This window comes from Phocoena sinus, chromosome 1 (genome assembly GCF_008692025.1).
Source record: "Phocoena sinus isolate mPhoSin1 chromosome 1, mPhoSin1.pri, whole genome shotgun sequence".
Taxonomy (NCBI): Eukaryota; Metazoa; Chordata; class Mammalia; order Artiodactyla; family Phocoenidae; genus Phocoena; species Phocoena sinus.
Window position 1 is genome coordinate 84,633,321 of NC_045763.1, and position 16,111 is coordinate 84,649,431.

At 40.3% G+C, this 16,111-nt stretch overlaps 1 protein-coding gene across 6 annotated transcripts in view; it reads left to right on the top strand.

Annotated features, from left to right (window-relative positions):
* The window catches only part of SLC44A3 (solute carrier family 44 member 3), a 93,183-nt gene that overhangs the window by 42,187 nt on the left and 34,885 nt on the right, over positions 1-16,111 (top strand). For 5 of the 6 annotated variants that reach the window (XM_032611481.1, XM_032611399.1, XM_032611618.1 and 2 more), the window contains 3 exons: positions 2,419-2,584; positions 13,207-13,363; positions 15,878-15,964. In XM_032611481.1, the coding sequence (XP_032467372.1) occupies positions 2,419-2,584; positions 13,207-13,363; positions 15,878-15,964 (410 nt within the window). The remainder of the gene's footprint in view (positions 1-2,418; positions 2,585-13,206; positions 13,364-15,877; positions 15,965-16,111) is intronic. The other variant, XM_032611554.1, reaches the window with a different exon arrangement.

Sequence of the window (16,111 nt, forward strand, 5' to 3'; positions counted from 1 at the left end):
ACCAAGCAACTGGTATTTTGATGAGGCTCTTGCCTGCACCGACCCAGCCATCCAGGAGAGGGCAGTCCTGTGCGCATAAACACGCCTGCCCCACCCTAAGCTTCTTCCTGAAGCCAGAGCGCCTGATTCTTCAGAGAATGTTTGCTTAAAGCAGTGGTTCTCAAGCAGCAGTTCTGTCCCCCACCTGGCATTTGGCAATGTTTGGAGACATTTTGGGTTGTCATAACTGGAGGAGGGGAGGGAAGAAGCTCCTGGCATCTAATGGGTAGAGGCCAAGGAAGCTGCTAAACATCCTACCAATGCACAGGACAGGCCTCCATCCCTCCCGCCCCTAACAAAGAATTATCTGACCCAAAATGCCAGTTGCTACGTTGAGAGGTTGAAAACCCCTGTCCTAAAGGAAAACCTTTAAATAGTCTGGTATAATGGAACCAGAAAAATAAGTAGATGATGGCTTCATCATCTGTTGAACATCTATTAAAGATGTTCAAACACAAGTAGGCAGTCAAGAATAATTTATGAATTCTGCTTCTGTGCAGAATGCCAAGGGTGTGAAGGCCTGCGTGGATCATGATTTATCCCTTCAGCCATTCTCTACCTGCTGACTGTCGCCATCAGTGTGCCAAGCTGGGATGTATGTGAATGTGCCCCTGGCAGTACAGGGCAGCCCCAAGGAGAGACGATCCCCCCTTAGCACCCAGGGCTTTTGTACTTACTTGCCTTTTGTCTGTCAAGGAAATCATCCCTCCTGTTCTTTGGAAACGTCGTCCACCCCCCGAACCATGTGTGATGTTGTAGACCTGTTCTTGCAAATTGTAGTCTGTCCCCATCACTGGTGACCCTGTGGGGGCATCAGTGTGCATGTTGACTGGCCCCATCACTTCTGCTATTCCTGGAGTGGCTCTCCAAGTCTCCCCTCACCTGATCTACCTACACTTGCTTGTTAAGTTGTGAGGGGTCACCTCGTTTGGGATTGGGAATGCTTTTCTGAAACACACCCATTTTGGAAAAGCATAAGCATTGATCGGCGCCTTACCTGAATCAGAAATTGCTTCCAAGCCAGAATGAGCCCACTGTTCAGTAAAGTATTAACTTCTCTCTGTAAGCCAAGCTGCTGCACTGTTTCTCACAATGTGACTCTTGTTCAGCTGCACACAGAGCGTGAGTTCCTAAGACCAGCCTTAGTCTGTGGAGTTAGTTCGCTCTACAGCGTGATTATCTTCTCCCACTTCCTTTGCACAGACCCTATTGTGAATGTCTAAAGACGCATGAATTATGAACCTAAGAGCAATTGATAGCTGTGAAAGGAAATATAAAACTATCTTTAAATTTTCTTCAAGTTGTAGGTTTTGCCAAAGACCGAAGTGCCATCTTCTTTCTTACAGTAGTTTATGTAAAATACACAGCAGAGGACATCTAGAGATCAAATGCAGTTGCAGAGCTGGGATTTGGTTTTACTAGATCCAAATGGAATGGAATTGCAGAGCTAATTCAAAGGCTTCTTTAGATGAGAGCAAATAAAGCAGGGTATAACCAGTGAATGGCATTGCATTGCTGGGGTTACACCACTGGCCTCGGTTTAATACAGTGTTGTGCTCCTGAAATTTAATAATAATAATAAAAATCGTTATCACTTATGTAGTGATATTTCTTTGGGCCAGCACTGACCAGGTAATCCCACTCTACTCTCTCTTGAACTACCACCAGCATATGGGTATTACAGATAAGGATACTAAAACTCCAAGAGGCCGAATAACCTGCCCCTAGCTACCCGAAAAGGGGTGAAGCTGAGATTTGAACCTAGAAGCTTAACACTGAGGCCCAGTAGATATTTTAAGTGTCCTAGAAGAGTTTGCTCTTGAAATGAAATCTGAAATGAATCCCTTTGAAAAAATGAAGATCCTTGTCTCTTTTATTAAGTCTAAACTTTTGGTGAAGTGAGGTTCTATAACAGAGTCCTAATGGCTTTGTGTGCTTCCATCAACATAAGTTTTGTTTGCACCACTAAGTGTTGTGGCAGAAAAACCATGGGTTTTAGAGTCCAGTGTGTCCAGGTTTATATTCTCCCTCCACCAGTCGTGAGCAATGAGACTTTGCAAAAGTCACTTGACTCTTCCAAACCTCAGTTTTCATATCTGTAAAGTGGGGTGAGAGAGTATAGGTCAAGTGTCTTGCAGATTGCCTGCCAATCAGTCATCATAATTATCCCTGTTAATATTATTCATAAGTTAAATGTGTGTTCTCAATTTTTAGTTTTGCTATGAAGATCTTATATTATGGTGGGTATTTCAAACTTTACTTTGACATCTGTGTTTTGTGTAATGCCAAAGCCCAGGTATGAGGAAGCATGGCCTGTTGAACCTTCTTCCATACTTAGGAAAACATAGGTATAAAGCATGTTTGTGTTTTAAACTTTAGGAGCTGCACAGGTCATCGAAGGCGGCCAAGTGGAATATAAGCCTCTTTCGGGCATTCGGTATATGTGGTGGTACCATTTAATTGGCCTCATCTGGACTAGTGAATTCATCCTTGCATGCCAGCAAATGACTATAGCTGGGGCAGTGGTTACATGTTATTTCAACAGGTAGGTCTAGCATATTATTCCTATTGATTTGTCTATGTGCTTCATGGTGTGTATCTCAAAAGATATTTTGAAATTTTGACATGACCTCTCAAAAAGGATTGGCAAGAGTAAAAGACCAAGCTCAAAATTAGGAAGGATATTCATTTGGTAGTAAAAAGAAATGTTATATCTTAAATCTGTCACATTTCCAACCTCTTTTACTTTAAGCTAGAAAATCCAGAAGGAAGCCCAACAGGGAAGTATTTGTACCGCTTAGAACTGAAAGATATCCAAAAGAAAGGGGTTGACTTCTCCTGTAAATATCCATTCTTACTGACTTCAAACTTTAAAAACATTACTGATCTATTTGGAGCACACTTCAGTAAATTCTGCGAGCTTCATTTCATCCTATGCAAAATGAGGAGAATGTTTTCTTGAAAAACAATTTTTAATCCTAAGGGAATTGTACATGACTATAAAATATAATTCATGTTCATATAGTTAAGTGCTAGTGAATTAATTACTTGCTTCTCTGTTCGCTATGATACTTATTTAAGTGTTCATCCTCCTTTACCTCATCAAAATAATTGAGGACACACACACACACACACACACACACACACACAAAATCTCAACCCTTTACCTCTTTTGTGTATGCTACTCTCCATGAGGCAAAGATAAAGCCACAGGCAAGAAGAACACGGCCAGTAGAATGACAGGGTTGGACTCAGAACAGGAAGTTTACTCCTATGGGGCTGATCTTCCTCTAATCTCTCAGCCTAAATGAGCAGAAAAACATGAGGGTTCGTGGGGGTAAGAAAGTCAACCAGGGATGATTCCTGCCATTGAGCAACTACCTCCTGATGGTAAGGAGTACTGTGGGTTTTATTACAGAGGTGCTGTTGGGAGCCTCCATCATTAGAGAGCCCATAGAATGCACAAAGGGCTGTAGCCCTTGGCATTGAGAACCTTTGAGCCGTTGGAGGCGGTGATGTGTGCTGCTTACTCCTGAGTAGAGGAGCAGAGATTATTCTAACCAAATTGGCCAGCAGGTCATATCTCTCTGACAGCAGTGATTTTATGCTATTTTAGTACCACAAAATCAAAGCATTTTCAATGAGAGCTTTTTATTTAAATTCCAGTGAAGTGAATATCTCCCTATCTCTGTGCATTCAGTGGGAGAGGAGGCTGGTTTGAGCCACAAAAACCTAGAGAGGCTCAGGAATTCAAGTGTAAAATGTGCTTCCAAAGATTAGTTTAAAAAGGTCTTCCTAAGGAGCAGTTGGGCCCCAGGGCCCCTCCTTCATACCGGCAGAAGACAAGACGGGAGCTTTGCTCTCTGGAGAAGTCATCAGAGAGGGTCTGGACGTGGGGCATCTGGCACAGCTGAGGCTGGGGCAAGGCTCTGCACTGAAAGAAGGGGGAGCAAGTGAAAGTCTAAATACTGAATAGTGTTCTACCTACTACCAACCCACACTCCACAGCTTAGCCTCCAGGATGTTGACAGCCAGGTTGATATTTCCTTGGCAGGAGATTATCGGATTCTTCTTTGGAGAAATTGTCTAACCCAAAGAAAGGACCTACAGATGGTGCCATGTGGGGGTCCCCCAATGAAATGGCCTGTTTCCCTGACTCTGAACCAGGTCGTGGAACTCACCGGTCAGCAGTCACCCTCATAGAGAACCTCTAATTCACTTTTCAGTGCCTCACTCTTAAATGTGAACTGATAACCAGTGATTGTTAAACATTAGAAGGAGCCTCTAGTGAAAGAAAAAGATCAAAATGAACAAAACAAACAAACAAAAAGAACTTAGGGAAAATAGGGGCAATGCAGGCAGCAGAAGAAAACTACAACAATGACAACTATAATATCCTCAGAAAGAACCAAGAAATGTTGCTTCCATAAAATAAGAATAAAAAAAAAGAATATTGAGAAAACAAGAAAGACCTCTTTGTAGTTAAAAATATGATTGCAAAGTGATATTTTTCTATTGAGGGATTAAAATATAAAGCTGAAGAACTCTTTCAGAAGGTAGAACAAAAAGATAAAGAGATGCAAAATGGGAGAAAAAGGATAAAAAATCAGAGGCTAATTTAGGACACCCAACATCTGACTAATATGAGTTCCAGAAATAGAGAACAAAGAAAAAAGAAGGGAAGAAATTATCAAAATTTCCCAGAGCTGGAGGACATGAGTAAAGAGAAGATCCCAGAAGCTTTACAGAGAATAACAGATCACAGGCAAAATATCAAGAACTAGAATGGGTAAAAGACCTATATACTGAAAACTATAAAACTTTGATGAAGGAAATTGAAAATGAAACAAATAAATGGAAAGATATCCTGTGTTCATGGATTGAAAGAATTAATACTGTAAAAATGTCCATACTACCCAAAGCAATCTACAGATTTAATGCAATCCTGATCAAAATACCAATGACATTTTTCACAGAAGTAAAACGAATAATCCTAAAATTTATATGGAACCACAGAAGACCCCGAATAGCCAGAGCAATCTTGAAAAAAAGAACAAAGGTGGAGGTTTCACACTCCGTGACTTCAGACTGTACTGCAAAGCTACAGTATTCAAAACTACAAAGCTACAGAGGCATAAAAACAGACACATAGATCAATGGAACAGAATAGAGAGCCCAGAAATAAACTCATGCACTTATGTTCAATTAATTTATGACAAAGGAGGCAAAGATATACAATGGGGAAAAGAAAGTCTCTTTACTAGTAATGCCAGGAAATGGACAGCTACATGTAAAAGAATGAAATTAGAACATTTTTGCATACTGTATACTAAAATAAACTAAAAAGGATTACAGACGTAAATGTAAGACTGGAAACCATAAAACTCCCAGAAGAAAACAGGCAGAACACTCTTTGACATAAGCCATAGTAATAGTTTTTGGATCTATCGCCTCAAGCAAAGGAAACAAAAGCAAAAATAAACAAATTAAACTTAAAAGCTTTTGCACAACAAAGGAAGCCATCAGCAAAATGAAAAGACAACCTACTGAATGGGAAATATATTTGTAAATGATATGACCAATAAGGAGTTAATATCCAAAATATATAAATAAGTCATACAACTCAATATCAAAAAAAATAAAGAACCCAATTTAAAAATGGGCAGAAGACCGGAAGAGATATTCTTCCAAAGAAGTCATACAGATGGCCAACAGGCACATGAAAAGGTGCCCAACATTGTTAATCATCAGAGAAATGCAAATCAAGACCATGAGAGATCACCTCACACCTGTCAGAATGGCTGTAGTCAAAAGGACCACAAATATCCAATGTTGGCAAGGACATGGAGAAAAGGGAACCCAAGTACACTGTTGGTGGGAATATAAATTGGTGCAGCCACTATGGAGAACAGTATGGAGGTTTCTTAAAAAACTAAAAATAGGACTTCCCTGGTGGCGCAGTGGTTGAGAGTCCGCCTGCCGATTCAGGGGACACGGGTTCGTGCCCCGGTCCGGGAAGATCCCACATGCCGCGGAGCGGCTGGGCCCATGAGCCATGGCCGCTGGGCCTGCGCGTCCAGAGCCTGTGCTCCGCAACGGGAGAGGCCACAACAGTGAGAGGCCCGCATACCGCAAAATAAATAAATAAATTGCTGCGATTTTTAATTACAGACTAAATAATTGCTTCATTTAAAAAAAAAAAAAAAAAACTAAAAATAGAACTACCATATGATCCCACAATTCCACTGCTGGGTATACATCCAAAGAAAATGAAAACACTGATTCCAAAAGATATATGCACCCCAGTGTTCAGGCAGCATTATTTACAACAGCCAAGATATTGAAGCTACCTAAGTGTCCATCAGTAGATGAATGGATAAAGAAGATGTGGTATATTTATACAATGGAATATTAGCCATAAAAAAGAATGAGATTTTGCTATTTTGAAACAACATGGGTGGACCTGGAGGGGATTATACTTAGTGAAATAAATTAGAGAAAGACAAATACTATATGTTATCACTTACATGTGGAATCTAAAACATAAAACAAATGAATGACTATAACAAAACAGAAACAGACCTACAGATTTAGAGAAGAAACTAGTGGTTTCCATTTGGGAGAGGGAAGTGGAGAGGGTTAAGGTAGGGATAGGGAATTAAGAGGTACACACTACTATGTATAAGATAAATAAGTTACAAGATATATTGTACAACACAGGGAATACAGCCAATATTTTATAATAACCTTAATGGAGTATAATTTTTAAAAATATTGAATCACTGTGTTGTACACCTGAAACTAATATTGTAAATCAACTGTACTTGAGTAAAAAGTAAAGTTAAACTTAAAAAAAAAACTAGAATGAGATCTGATGTTCAACAGCAACTCTGAAGCAGGGAGACAGTAGGACAAGGCTGTCAAAATTCTAAGGAAAGATTATTTCCAACCTAGAATTCTAGACCTACTCCTACTATCAGTCAAGGGTAAAGGAGGATAAAGTCCTGTTCATGCATACAACATCCCAAAAGATTTCCTCCCCACATCCTTTCTCCACTGAAACTAATGAGTAAGCCAGGGAGGAAAACATGAGTTTCAGGAAATGGGCTCCAACACAGTGAAGAAAAGAAGGGAATCCCCAGGAGGGTAGCTAGTCAGCAGGTATAGAGCACAACCAGTCCAAGGAGGAGCTGGAGAGCAGTGGGCTCCAGGAGGGATGTCTCCAAGGAAAAATAAAAAGCAAACTGAGAGAATATCAGATGTGTTGTTTGAATATGTGGAGAAAACATTTATACTTTGGTGAAGCATTTGGTGAAGTCCATGGAAAACCAAGCAAATAAAAAATGTGACACATTATTAACTTAAGGAAAAACCAAAAGTTGTACAGAAAAGGAAATATAATCAGAATACACTGTTTGGATCAGTTGTATTTTTTTTTATGTACTGATTTTATTTTATTTATGTACTGATAATGTAAACCCTAAACATTAACTAAAACATAGTGGTGAAAGATTGAAAGTTTTTTCTCTAAGATCAGAAACAAGACAAGAGTGCCCACTCTTACCATTTCTATTCAACACCGTACAGGAAGACCTAGCCAGAGCAATCAGGCAAGAAAAAAGGGGGAAAAAATGTATCTAAATCAGAAAAGAAGAAGTAAAATTGCCTTTGTTTGCAGATGATATGATCTTATATATAGAAAATCCTAAAGATTTCATCAGAAAACAGACTAAATCAATGAATTCAGTAAAGTTTCAGGATACAAAATCAGCATACAGAAAATGGGTGCATTTCTATACTCTAACAACAAAATATCTAAAAAAGAAATAAAGAAAACAATCCCATTCACAATAGCATCAAAAACAATAAAAGATTTAGGAATAAATTTAACTAAGGAGGTGAAAGATCTGTTTACTGAAAAGTACAAGACTCTGATGAAAGAAAGACACAAACAAATGGAAATATATCCTGTGTTCATGGATCAGAAGAATTAATATTGTTAAAATATCCATATTACCCAAAGCCATCTATAGATTTAATACATTCCCTATCAAAATTTCAATTATATTTTTCACAGAAATAGAAGAAGAATCCTAAAATTTGTATGGAGTCACAAAAGATCCCAAATAGCCAAAACCATCCTGAGAAAGAAGAACACACCTGGAGACATCATACTTCCTGATTTCAAACTATACAACAAAGCTATAGTATTGTATGGTACTATATGAACAGTATGGTACTGGCATAAAAATAGACCCATAAATCAATAGAAGAGAACTGAGATCCCAGAAAGGGGAAAGGTTAATATCTTCAATAAATGGTTCTGGAAAAACTGGATAACCCCATGAAGAAGAATAAAATTAAACCTCTATATTACACTGTTCACAGAAGTTAATTCAAAATGGTTTAAAGACTTAAAACATAAGAACTAAAACCATAAAACTCCTAGAAGAAAACATAAGGGAAAAGCTCCTTGACATCAGTCTTAGAAATGATTTTTTTAATATGACACCAAAAGCACAAGCGACAACAGCAAAAATTAGTGAGACTACATCAAACTAAAAATCTCTACACAGTAAAAGAACCAGTCAACAAAATGAAAGGGCAACCTATGGAATGGGAAAAAATATTTGCAAATTGTATGTCTGATAAGCTGCTAAAAACCAAAATATATAAAGAACTCACACAACTCAATAGTCAAAAAAAAAATCCAGTTAAAAAATGGGCAGAGGAACTGAACTTCTTTTCCAAAGAAGACATACAAATAACCAACAGGCACATGAAAATGTGCTCAACATCACTAATCATCAGGGAATGCAAATCAAAACCACAATGAGATATCACCTTATACCTGTCAGAATGTCTGTCATCAAAAAGACAAGGGATAACTATTGGCAAGGATGTAGAAAAGAGGGAGCCCTTGTGCACTGTTGGTGGGCATGTAAATTGGTACAGCAATTATGGAAGCAGTATAACAGTATGGAGGTTCCTCAAGAAATTAAAATCAGAACTACTATACAGTCCAGCAATCCCACTTCTTATGTGTATATCCAAAGGAAATAAAAAAATTATCTTGAAGAAATACCTTCACTCCCATGTTCACTGCAGCACTATTCACAGTAGCCAAGGTATGGGAACAACCTAAGTGTCCATCGAAAGGTGAATGGATAAAGAAGATGTGATATATATAATGGAATATTATTCAGCCACGGGAAGGAAATTCTGCCATTTGCAGCAACATAGATGGACCTTGAGGGCATTATGCTAAGTGATATAATTCACAGAAAAACAGTTACTGGATGATATCACTTATATGTGGAATCTAAAAAAGCTGAACTCACAGAAACAGAGTAGAATGGTGGTTACCAGGGGCTGGGGGTAGGGGAAAGGGGAGATAACTGGTTAAAGGGTACAAACTTCTAGATAGAAGATGAATAAGTTCTGGGGATCTAATGTACAGCATGGTGATTATGCTTAATAAGACTGTATTATATACTTGAAAGTTGCTAAAAGAGTAGATCTTAAATGTTCACACCACAAAAAAGAAATGGTTAAATATATGAGGTGATGGAGGTGTTAGCTAACGCTATGGTGGTAATCATTTTTCAATATATAAGTGGATCGAATCAACACATTGTGTACCTTGGACTTACATAATGTTATATGTCAATTATATCTCAATAAAGCTGGAAAAAAAACATTAAAAACTTCAGTGTAATTATGTTGAGAAGAAGAAGGGTGGGAAAATGAGTGTGTTGGGGAGTTTAGGCTGTGTAGGAGAATAAAACCTGCATCTTCCATGGTGGGAAGTCGGTTGACAGTCTCTGAGGCTGAAAAAAAAAAATCAAGAAATAGCAGTAAGAACAAGTAATTTAGAAGTGTGAGGGTGAGTTCCAGAAGAAACAGCTAAAATATTACCTCCAGGGAGAGAAAATTAGTGGTGGGGAAAGAAAACTGTTGTTTTTCCTGTTATGCCTAGCAGTACTATTTGACTTTTTAAGATATTTCATATATTTGATAAAAATAAACAAACTAATTCAAAGTAAAATGCATGCTGATTTATTTTTAGCACTACTATTTCATTTATTAAAGAGTTCTGCATTCTTTTTGACTGTGTGCTAATTTTGAAACCTCAAGGTTTTTCTTTATCTCAGGGCTCACAATTCTTTAATCTCATGTTCTAGCCTGCACTCAGGGTGAGAATTAAATATAGCCAGAGTGCATTCATCTCTGTCATTCATTTAAGCAGTAAGAGGGCTGAAGAGTTCATACAAAGACCATCAAGTACCAGGACATGGGCAACCTATGTAATTTCCCTCTTACAACCATTTGCTTGAAGAGGGGTCAACTGAGAGCCATAAAGATGTGGCTGAGATGTGATAGGAAGGAACCAGCACCGCTCAGTTTGGAGAAGGGATGCATGAGGCATGACTTCATCGTTTGCAACTATACAAAAGATGGTTTCCAGCTGCTTTGGATTTGCTGAGGAGGAAGTGAGGAAGTGGAATCACAGCGGAGCCTAAGGAATTTAGGTAGGAGACAGATGAGTTTCCTAACCCTGAGAAGAGCTGCCAAGGACCTGTTCTTCATAGCAAAGAGCTTCCATTTTCTTTGAGACTGGAAAGATGAATCTCACAGCTTCCCCACAGTCATCACAATCCCATCTTGCAGTAGTTTTGCTGAAAGAAATATCAGGAAAGGACAAGGTCTCTGCAGGGACACACCATGTTCCTTTGCTCAGGACCAGGTTGACATTGGAGGCCATCCATCCATCCTGTGCAGCCCAGTCCTTGTCCAGGAGCCATAGCACAAAATGAATTTTCCATACTGTTGAAGAGTTCTCAGTGAGCACTAGGCTGGATCTAACTGGAGCTAAAACGTGCGTCTAGGACCCCGAAGTTGCTGGATTCGACTTATGCTCTACTGTCCCAGCAAACAGTAGTTGCAAAACAGCACTTATGTACCATGACCCAGAGGTGCTACAGACTTGGATGAATGGAACCATTAAATGCTTTGTCCAGTGACTTGAGCTGATGCAGTGTCCTGGGGCCCTGGCTCCACTGCACAGGGCCAGGCACCTTTAGCACTCAGCAGCCACAAGTTTAAAAGTAGGGGAGCTAGGCGTGTGGGGCGCATCCTCGAGTCTCCTGCTCTCTCACACTGCCCGGGGTCTTCCTACTGCCACCACCCACAGAACCCAGTGGAAGATGCTCAGCATGTAGTACTCCCTAGAGACAGAGGCACAGGCCTGACGGGAGGCCCTAGCATCCTCACAAGCCCATCACTGAGCTGCCCAATACACCCCTCGCTGCACTGCAGTCCCGAACGCCAGTTCTCAAAATACGGTGAAGTCTCAGTTTAAGCTTCACCAGGTGTAATCAGAGCCTCTTCCTGAAGGCAGTTTTTGCTGGTTGTGAAGGTAAAAGAGGTGAAGGCCCCAGCTACATGCATAGCGGAGGAGGGATGATAAGATGATGTTACCTTTGAACATGGAATAAAGGTCTAGGGAGAGAAAGCGGGGACTCCAAGACCCTCCACTGATTGACCTTTCCCTGTAGGGTGGCGTTATAGTTCTCAGGGCGGGTATTGAGTGACTCCTGGCTCCACAAGCTGGCCTTCTTTTCAGATTTTCTCTCTCACGTGGTAACTCAGCTTCTGGAATGTCTACATCTTCTTCCAGCCAAGCCCTGGAGCTGCTGGAGCCATCACTGGGATGCCACATGGATGAGGGCAGTCCAGACAGTGCAGACACTCCTCGTCCTGAAATGGATAATCCCATCCAAGCAAAGCCTTGGAAAGCAGGTGCCTAACCCCAAACTTCAGTACCTGGAGGACCAGCCCCCAAGGCCCAGTTCACAGTGGCCTGTGAATCCTTTGTTTCCCTACCAGATGGAAAGCAGGTGCTGCCTTCTTCTCTCTGCATCCCCTCTTGAGCACCATAATACGTTCTAAGGCACATCCATCTCCTAAATGGGAAAGTAAACATTCTTCCTTTTAAAAAAAAGAATGAGGAAAAGGAAAAAAAAATGTGTCAGATTTTCCTGGCTGTGCTACTTTTCTAGTTTATCAGATCTAAATGAATTCATATCAGCAATAGCTTCCCTGGTATTTCCTATTTTCAACAATATTGAGTTGAAACACACATTGCCCTTTTTGTGGCACAACTGGATTGCAGTTATTCTGCTCGCAATATTACTTTCATATTCTCTATTCCTTCCTGGATGATTTAAGTAACAGCAAAATACGGCTGTTGCCAACTCTTGAAACATTTCTGGCCAATTTCCTTTTCTTCCCTCAAAACCTAGATTCTTGTCAAAACCTGAATTCATAGTGACTTATTAGCAACCAGAGCAAGTTGTAGAATAATCCATTATGAAGAAAGCAAGCTTCACTTGGAATCAGTGAAGTGGCTTTTCGGAAGGGGCCTCATTTTCTAGAACTGGCATCAGTGTCGGGGGAGGGGTTGCATCAGCCCTCCCTCCTTTGTTTCATCTTTCAGGCTTGGGTAGGGGATATGCCCATTCTGTTCTTTTTCACTTTTTTTCCTGCCTGTGAAACTGACTTTTGCATTCTTGAGAGCTTTGTCATGACAAGTCCGGTAAATGATTCACAGTGAAGTGACCTTTACAGAGCAGAGCAGAAATCAGCTGGGTTTCAGGAGCTTGGAGCTGTGTGAAAGCCAGAACGTTTCCTCCCTTCGCTGTAAGCTGGTTCCTCTCTGGCTGCCAATCTTGGTCATGTGATTTGGTGGTGATTTTCATCACCGAGCTAATACTGGCAATATTTACAGATGAACATGTGTAATTTAAACCTTGGGGACTATTATATAATTAAACTTCTGAAAATGAAAATGGGATCAGTACGCAATTTAATGGATTGGTGGAGGTGGTAGGCGTGGTAAAGAGGAAAACTTGTTTAACTCATCAGGATTTTTTTTTTAATTTTCTGTTCCATGTTTGTAACATTGAGCGCCACCAAATGGAATTAACTTCGTCCAAGAAATCATTTAACCTTAGCTACCAAGGAGTGTAAAAAACTTGCCAAATGCGGATGGCATCCCTGCTTTCTAAATTGTTAGTACCACAGATGATTTGAACCAGAGAGAAGTTTCTCATTTCTTTCTAAATAGTGTTTTTTAAATGCTGTCTTTTTTTCTCCTGTTCCCAGAAATAAAAATGACCCTCCTGATCGCCCGATCCTTTCATCTCTCTCCATTCTTTTCTGCTACCATCAGGGAACAGTTGTCAAAGGGTCATTTTTAATCACTGTGGTGAGGATGCCAAGAGCCGTTCTCATGTACATCTATAACACTCTGAAAGAGAAGGTAAGGCAGCACCCTAAAACAGAGTGCGCTCCGTGTTTGGGTTACAGAAAAGTTAATCGCTGGAAAACTACACTGGGTCCCGGGACAGGAATGTGACCTGTGCCAGTGGCCGTTCAGAAAGCTCTAGTGTTCTTCAGGTCCCATCCCCCCACCCCCAGCAATCTTTTTGTCCCGGTCCCTGTTTTGTTCATAGTTTGTTTGTTGGATTTTCTCCAATGTGGTGGCAGAGGTGGGGTGGAGAGGGCATAGCTCTGAGTTTGCTGGTTTTCCTTCTTATTTAAATGCTGAACAAATGGGAGGAATTCTTACCATGCAATTTAAGCAAGTTTTTACGGACATTTATCATGCTTTATTTTTTAAAGAAAGAAAAATACACTATAAGATAAGAATAATGTTTGTTTGTTTCTGTTTTAATGCTAAAATATTCCCCACCTTTTGTGTTTTCTGGACAGTGACCTGGGAAGTTGCTGGTGTGTGTGTGTGTGTGTGTGTGTGTGTGTGTGTGTGTGTGTGTGCGCGTGCGCGTGCACACACACACGCACGTGCTTGATAGTTAGAAATGGGCAAGCTGACCTCAATCTCAGCTCCAAAGACAGAAAACTGTGGAGCTTTTGTGCCTGGGGTTTTTTCTCCTCCCTGGTTTTTATTTCCATGCACATTTGGTTATGAATGGCAGTGGAAACCAAAACACCAGGAAAACAGCTGTTCTCATGGTATTTCTGGCCTGCCAAACAAGGGAAGGTTGGATTTTCCCCAACTTTTCTGTTCTCACACAATGTTAATCTCGACCCCATCCCCACCTCAGCGTTGGTGACTTGGTCAGAGTTTCTCAAACGTACATGAGTCCAACCTTTTAGGTATACGTGTGTGCTCTTAGTTAATTGGGGAAGTTTTACCTGTGGGTTCATAATTATACTTTAGAATTGTTTTTGTTTGCTCTTTTAAGCAGAAATCTGAATTGTTGATATTTAAGTCTGTAATCAAGATTTAAGATTAGTATATTAATTAGGAACAATTGATTGAATTTCGCATAAAATTATCTAGCTTCCTCATCTTGAAATGCATGCTAAACCGTTGCCCCTGATCAGGGATTATTTTCTTGTATTTCTGTTGAAGTACTGCTTAGCTACATGTCTGTGACTTGAAGAAGCATTTGCACATGCAGGGCAAATCAAGCTACTCCAGCTCTTGCATTTTGAAATTGATCCTTCAATCTTAGGAAACATAGGAGAAGGATTTCTTGAAGACCAGAGCAGCTTTTTTGTTTTAAATATATTCATATAGTTTATATATATTAAATATATTCGTATTTAGGTATTACAGGTATATGTATGCATTAGTAATAGATACTCACAAATTAATGAGCAATAGGGGACTAACTATCTCCCCTAGAGCTAGACACCTTAAATTCTTTGGGGAAACAGCCTCCATAAATCTGAAAGAGAAGTTACTGGGTCATCCTCTCCGGCAGAGGTCTAAAAGGTTATTTATCACTTGCCAGATCCCGTAAGGACTAAGGGGCCAAACTCCCTTTTAGTGGTGTCACTGTTGGAGAAATGTGTCCCTTTTGTGTGTGTGTGTGTGTGTCCTTTCTTAGGTTAAAAAAAAAAAAGGTCTTCCTAAGCAGCTTTACAGCCCCATACTGTACCTACAAGTTAAACATTTCACACGGCCACTGTGAGACCCTTCTTACATTAAGTGGCTTATTTACAACCATGGCCAGGCTGAAAAGTATCCAGGTCAAATTTCATCCAATTGAATTAACATTGAGACAAGAAAATGTCCATGTAAGGCTGAGTTATTCCTGGGGTCCTCAAAGAGAACTATTTCAGGATTGTTTTCAGGGATCCTCCACTCTGGGTCTGGGCACATTCAATCACCCCTCCCCCCAACAAGTTTCGTTAAATTATTCATTCCTGAGTTATACACAAGTTCAAGTTATATTTCGAAGGACTAATTTATCCCTGAAATTTTAGCCCTGAAAGTCTCACTATAGGATGTATTTCCAAAAAACTTAAACCTGACTCTTTTTATGTGGACACGTAACTAGTATCTACAGTGCATTAGTTTTTATTGTCTCAGGGATGTGAAGTTTTCATGAATACAGACTTTGGTTTGAAAAAGCAGAGTTTATAATTGAAGACACTTAGGGGAAGGTGAAGAGGGAAGAGAGATTGATTCTTTTTTTTTTTACTAGAACCAGGAGGTCTACTTCACCTTTGCTAGTAAATATGGACTAACCCATTTCCCTTTCTGCTGAAGTTAACAGCAGTCCTAACAGGTAAGCCCACAGGAGAGAAATCGTGCTCACCAGTAGTAGAAATGATAATAATTAGTAGTAGGAGTAGCATATACAGAATAGAAGAACTTCTCTACCGAGCGAGAACTGCTGCAGTGCTTCCCCAGGTACATGCGTCTCCAAGTAGGAGCACGGTATGTTCACAGAAACTGCCTGCTTACCTCTTTCCTGTGTTGTTTCTGACACTGATCCTTTCATTCTTAACCTGACCCCAGCAGCACGGTGCCTGGTCGAGTTGCGTGTCCCGATGCTGCTACTGCTGCTTCCGGTGTCTTGACAAATGCCTGTGCCATTTCAACCAGGTATGTCTCCTGCCACGTGCCCCAGGGACACACGGAGGGGCCTGCCAGTGGGCATCATCTCTTAGGTCAGGGGTTAGCCAATTTTTCTGTAAAGGCCAGATTGTGTAAAAGTTTTCAGCTTTTGGGTCATTCAGTTTGGGTCCCGAC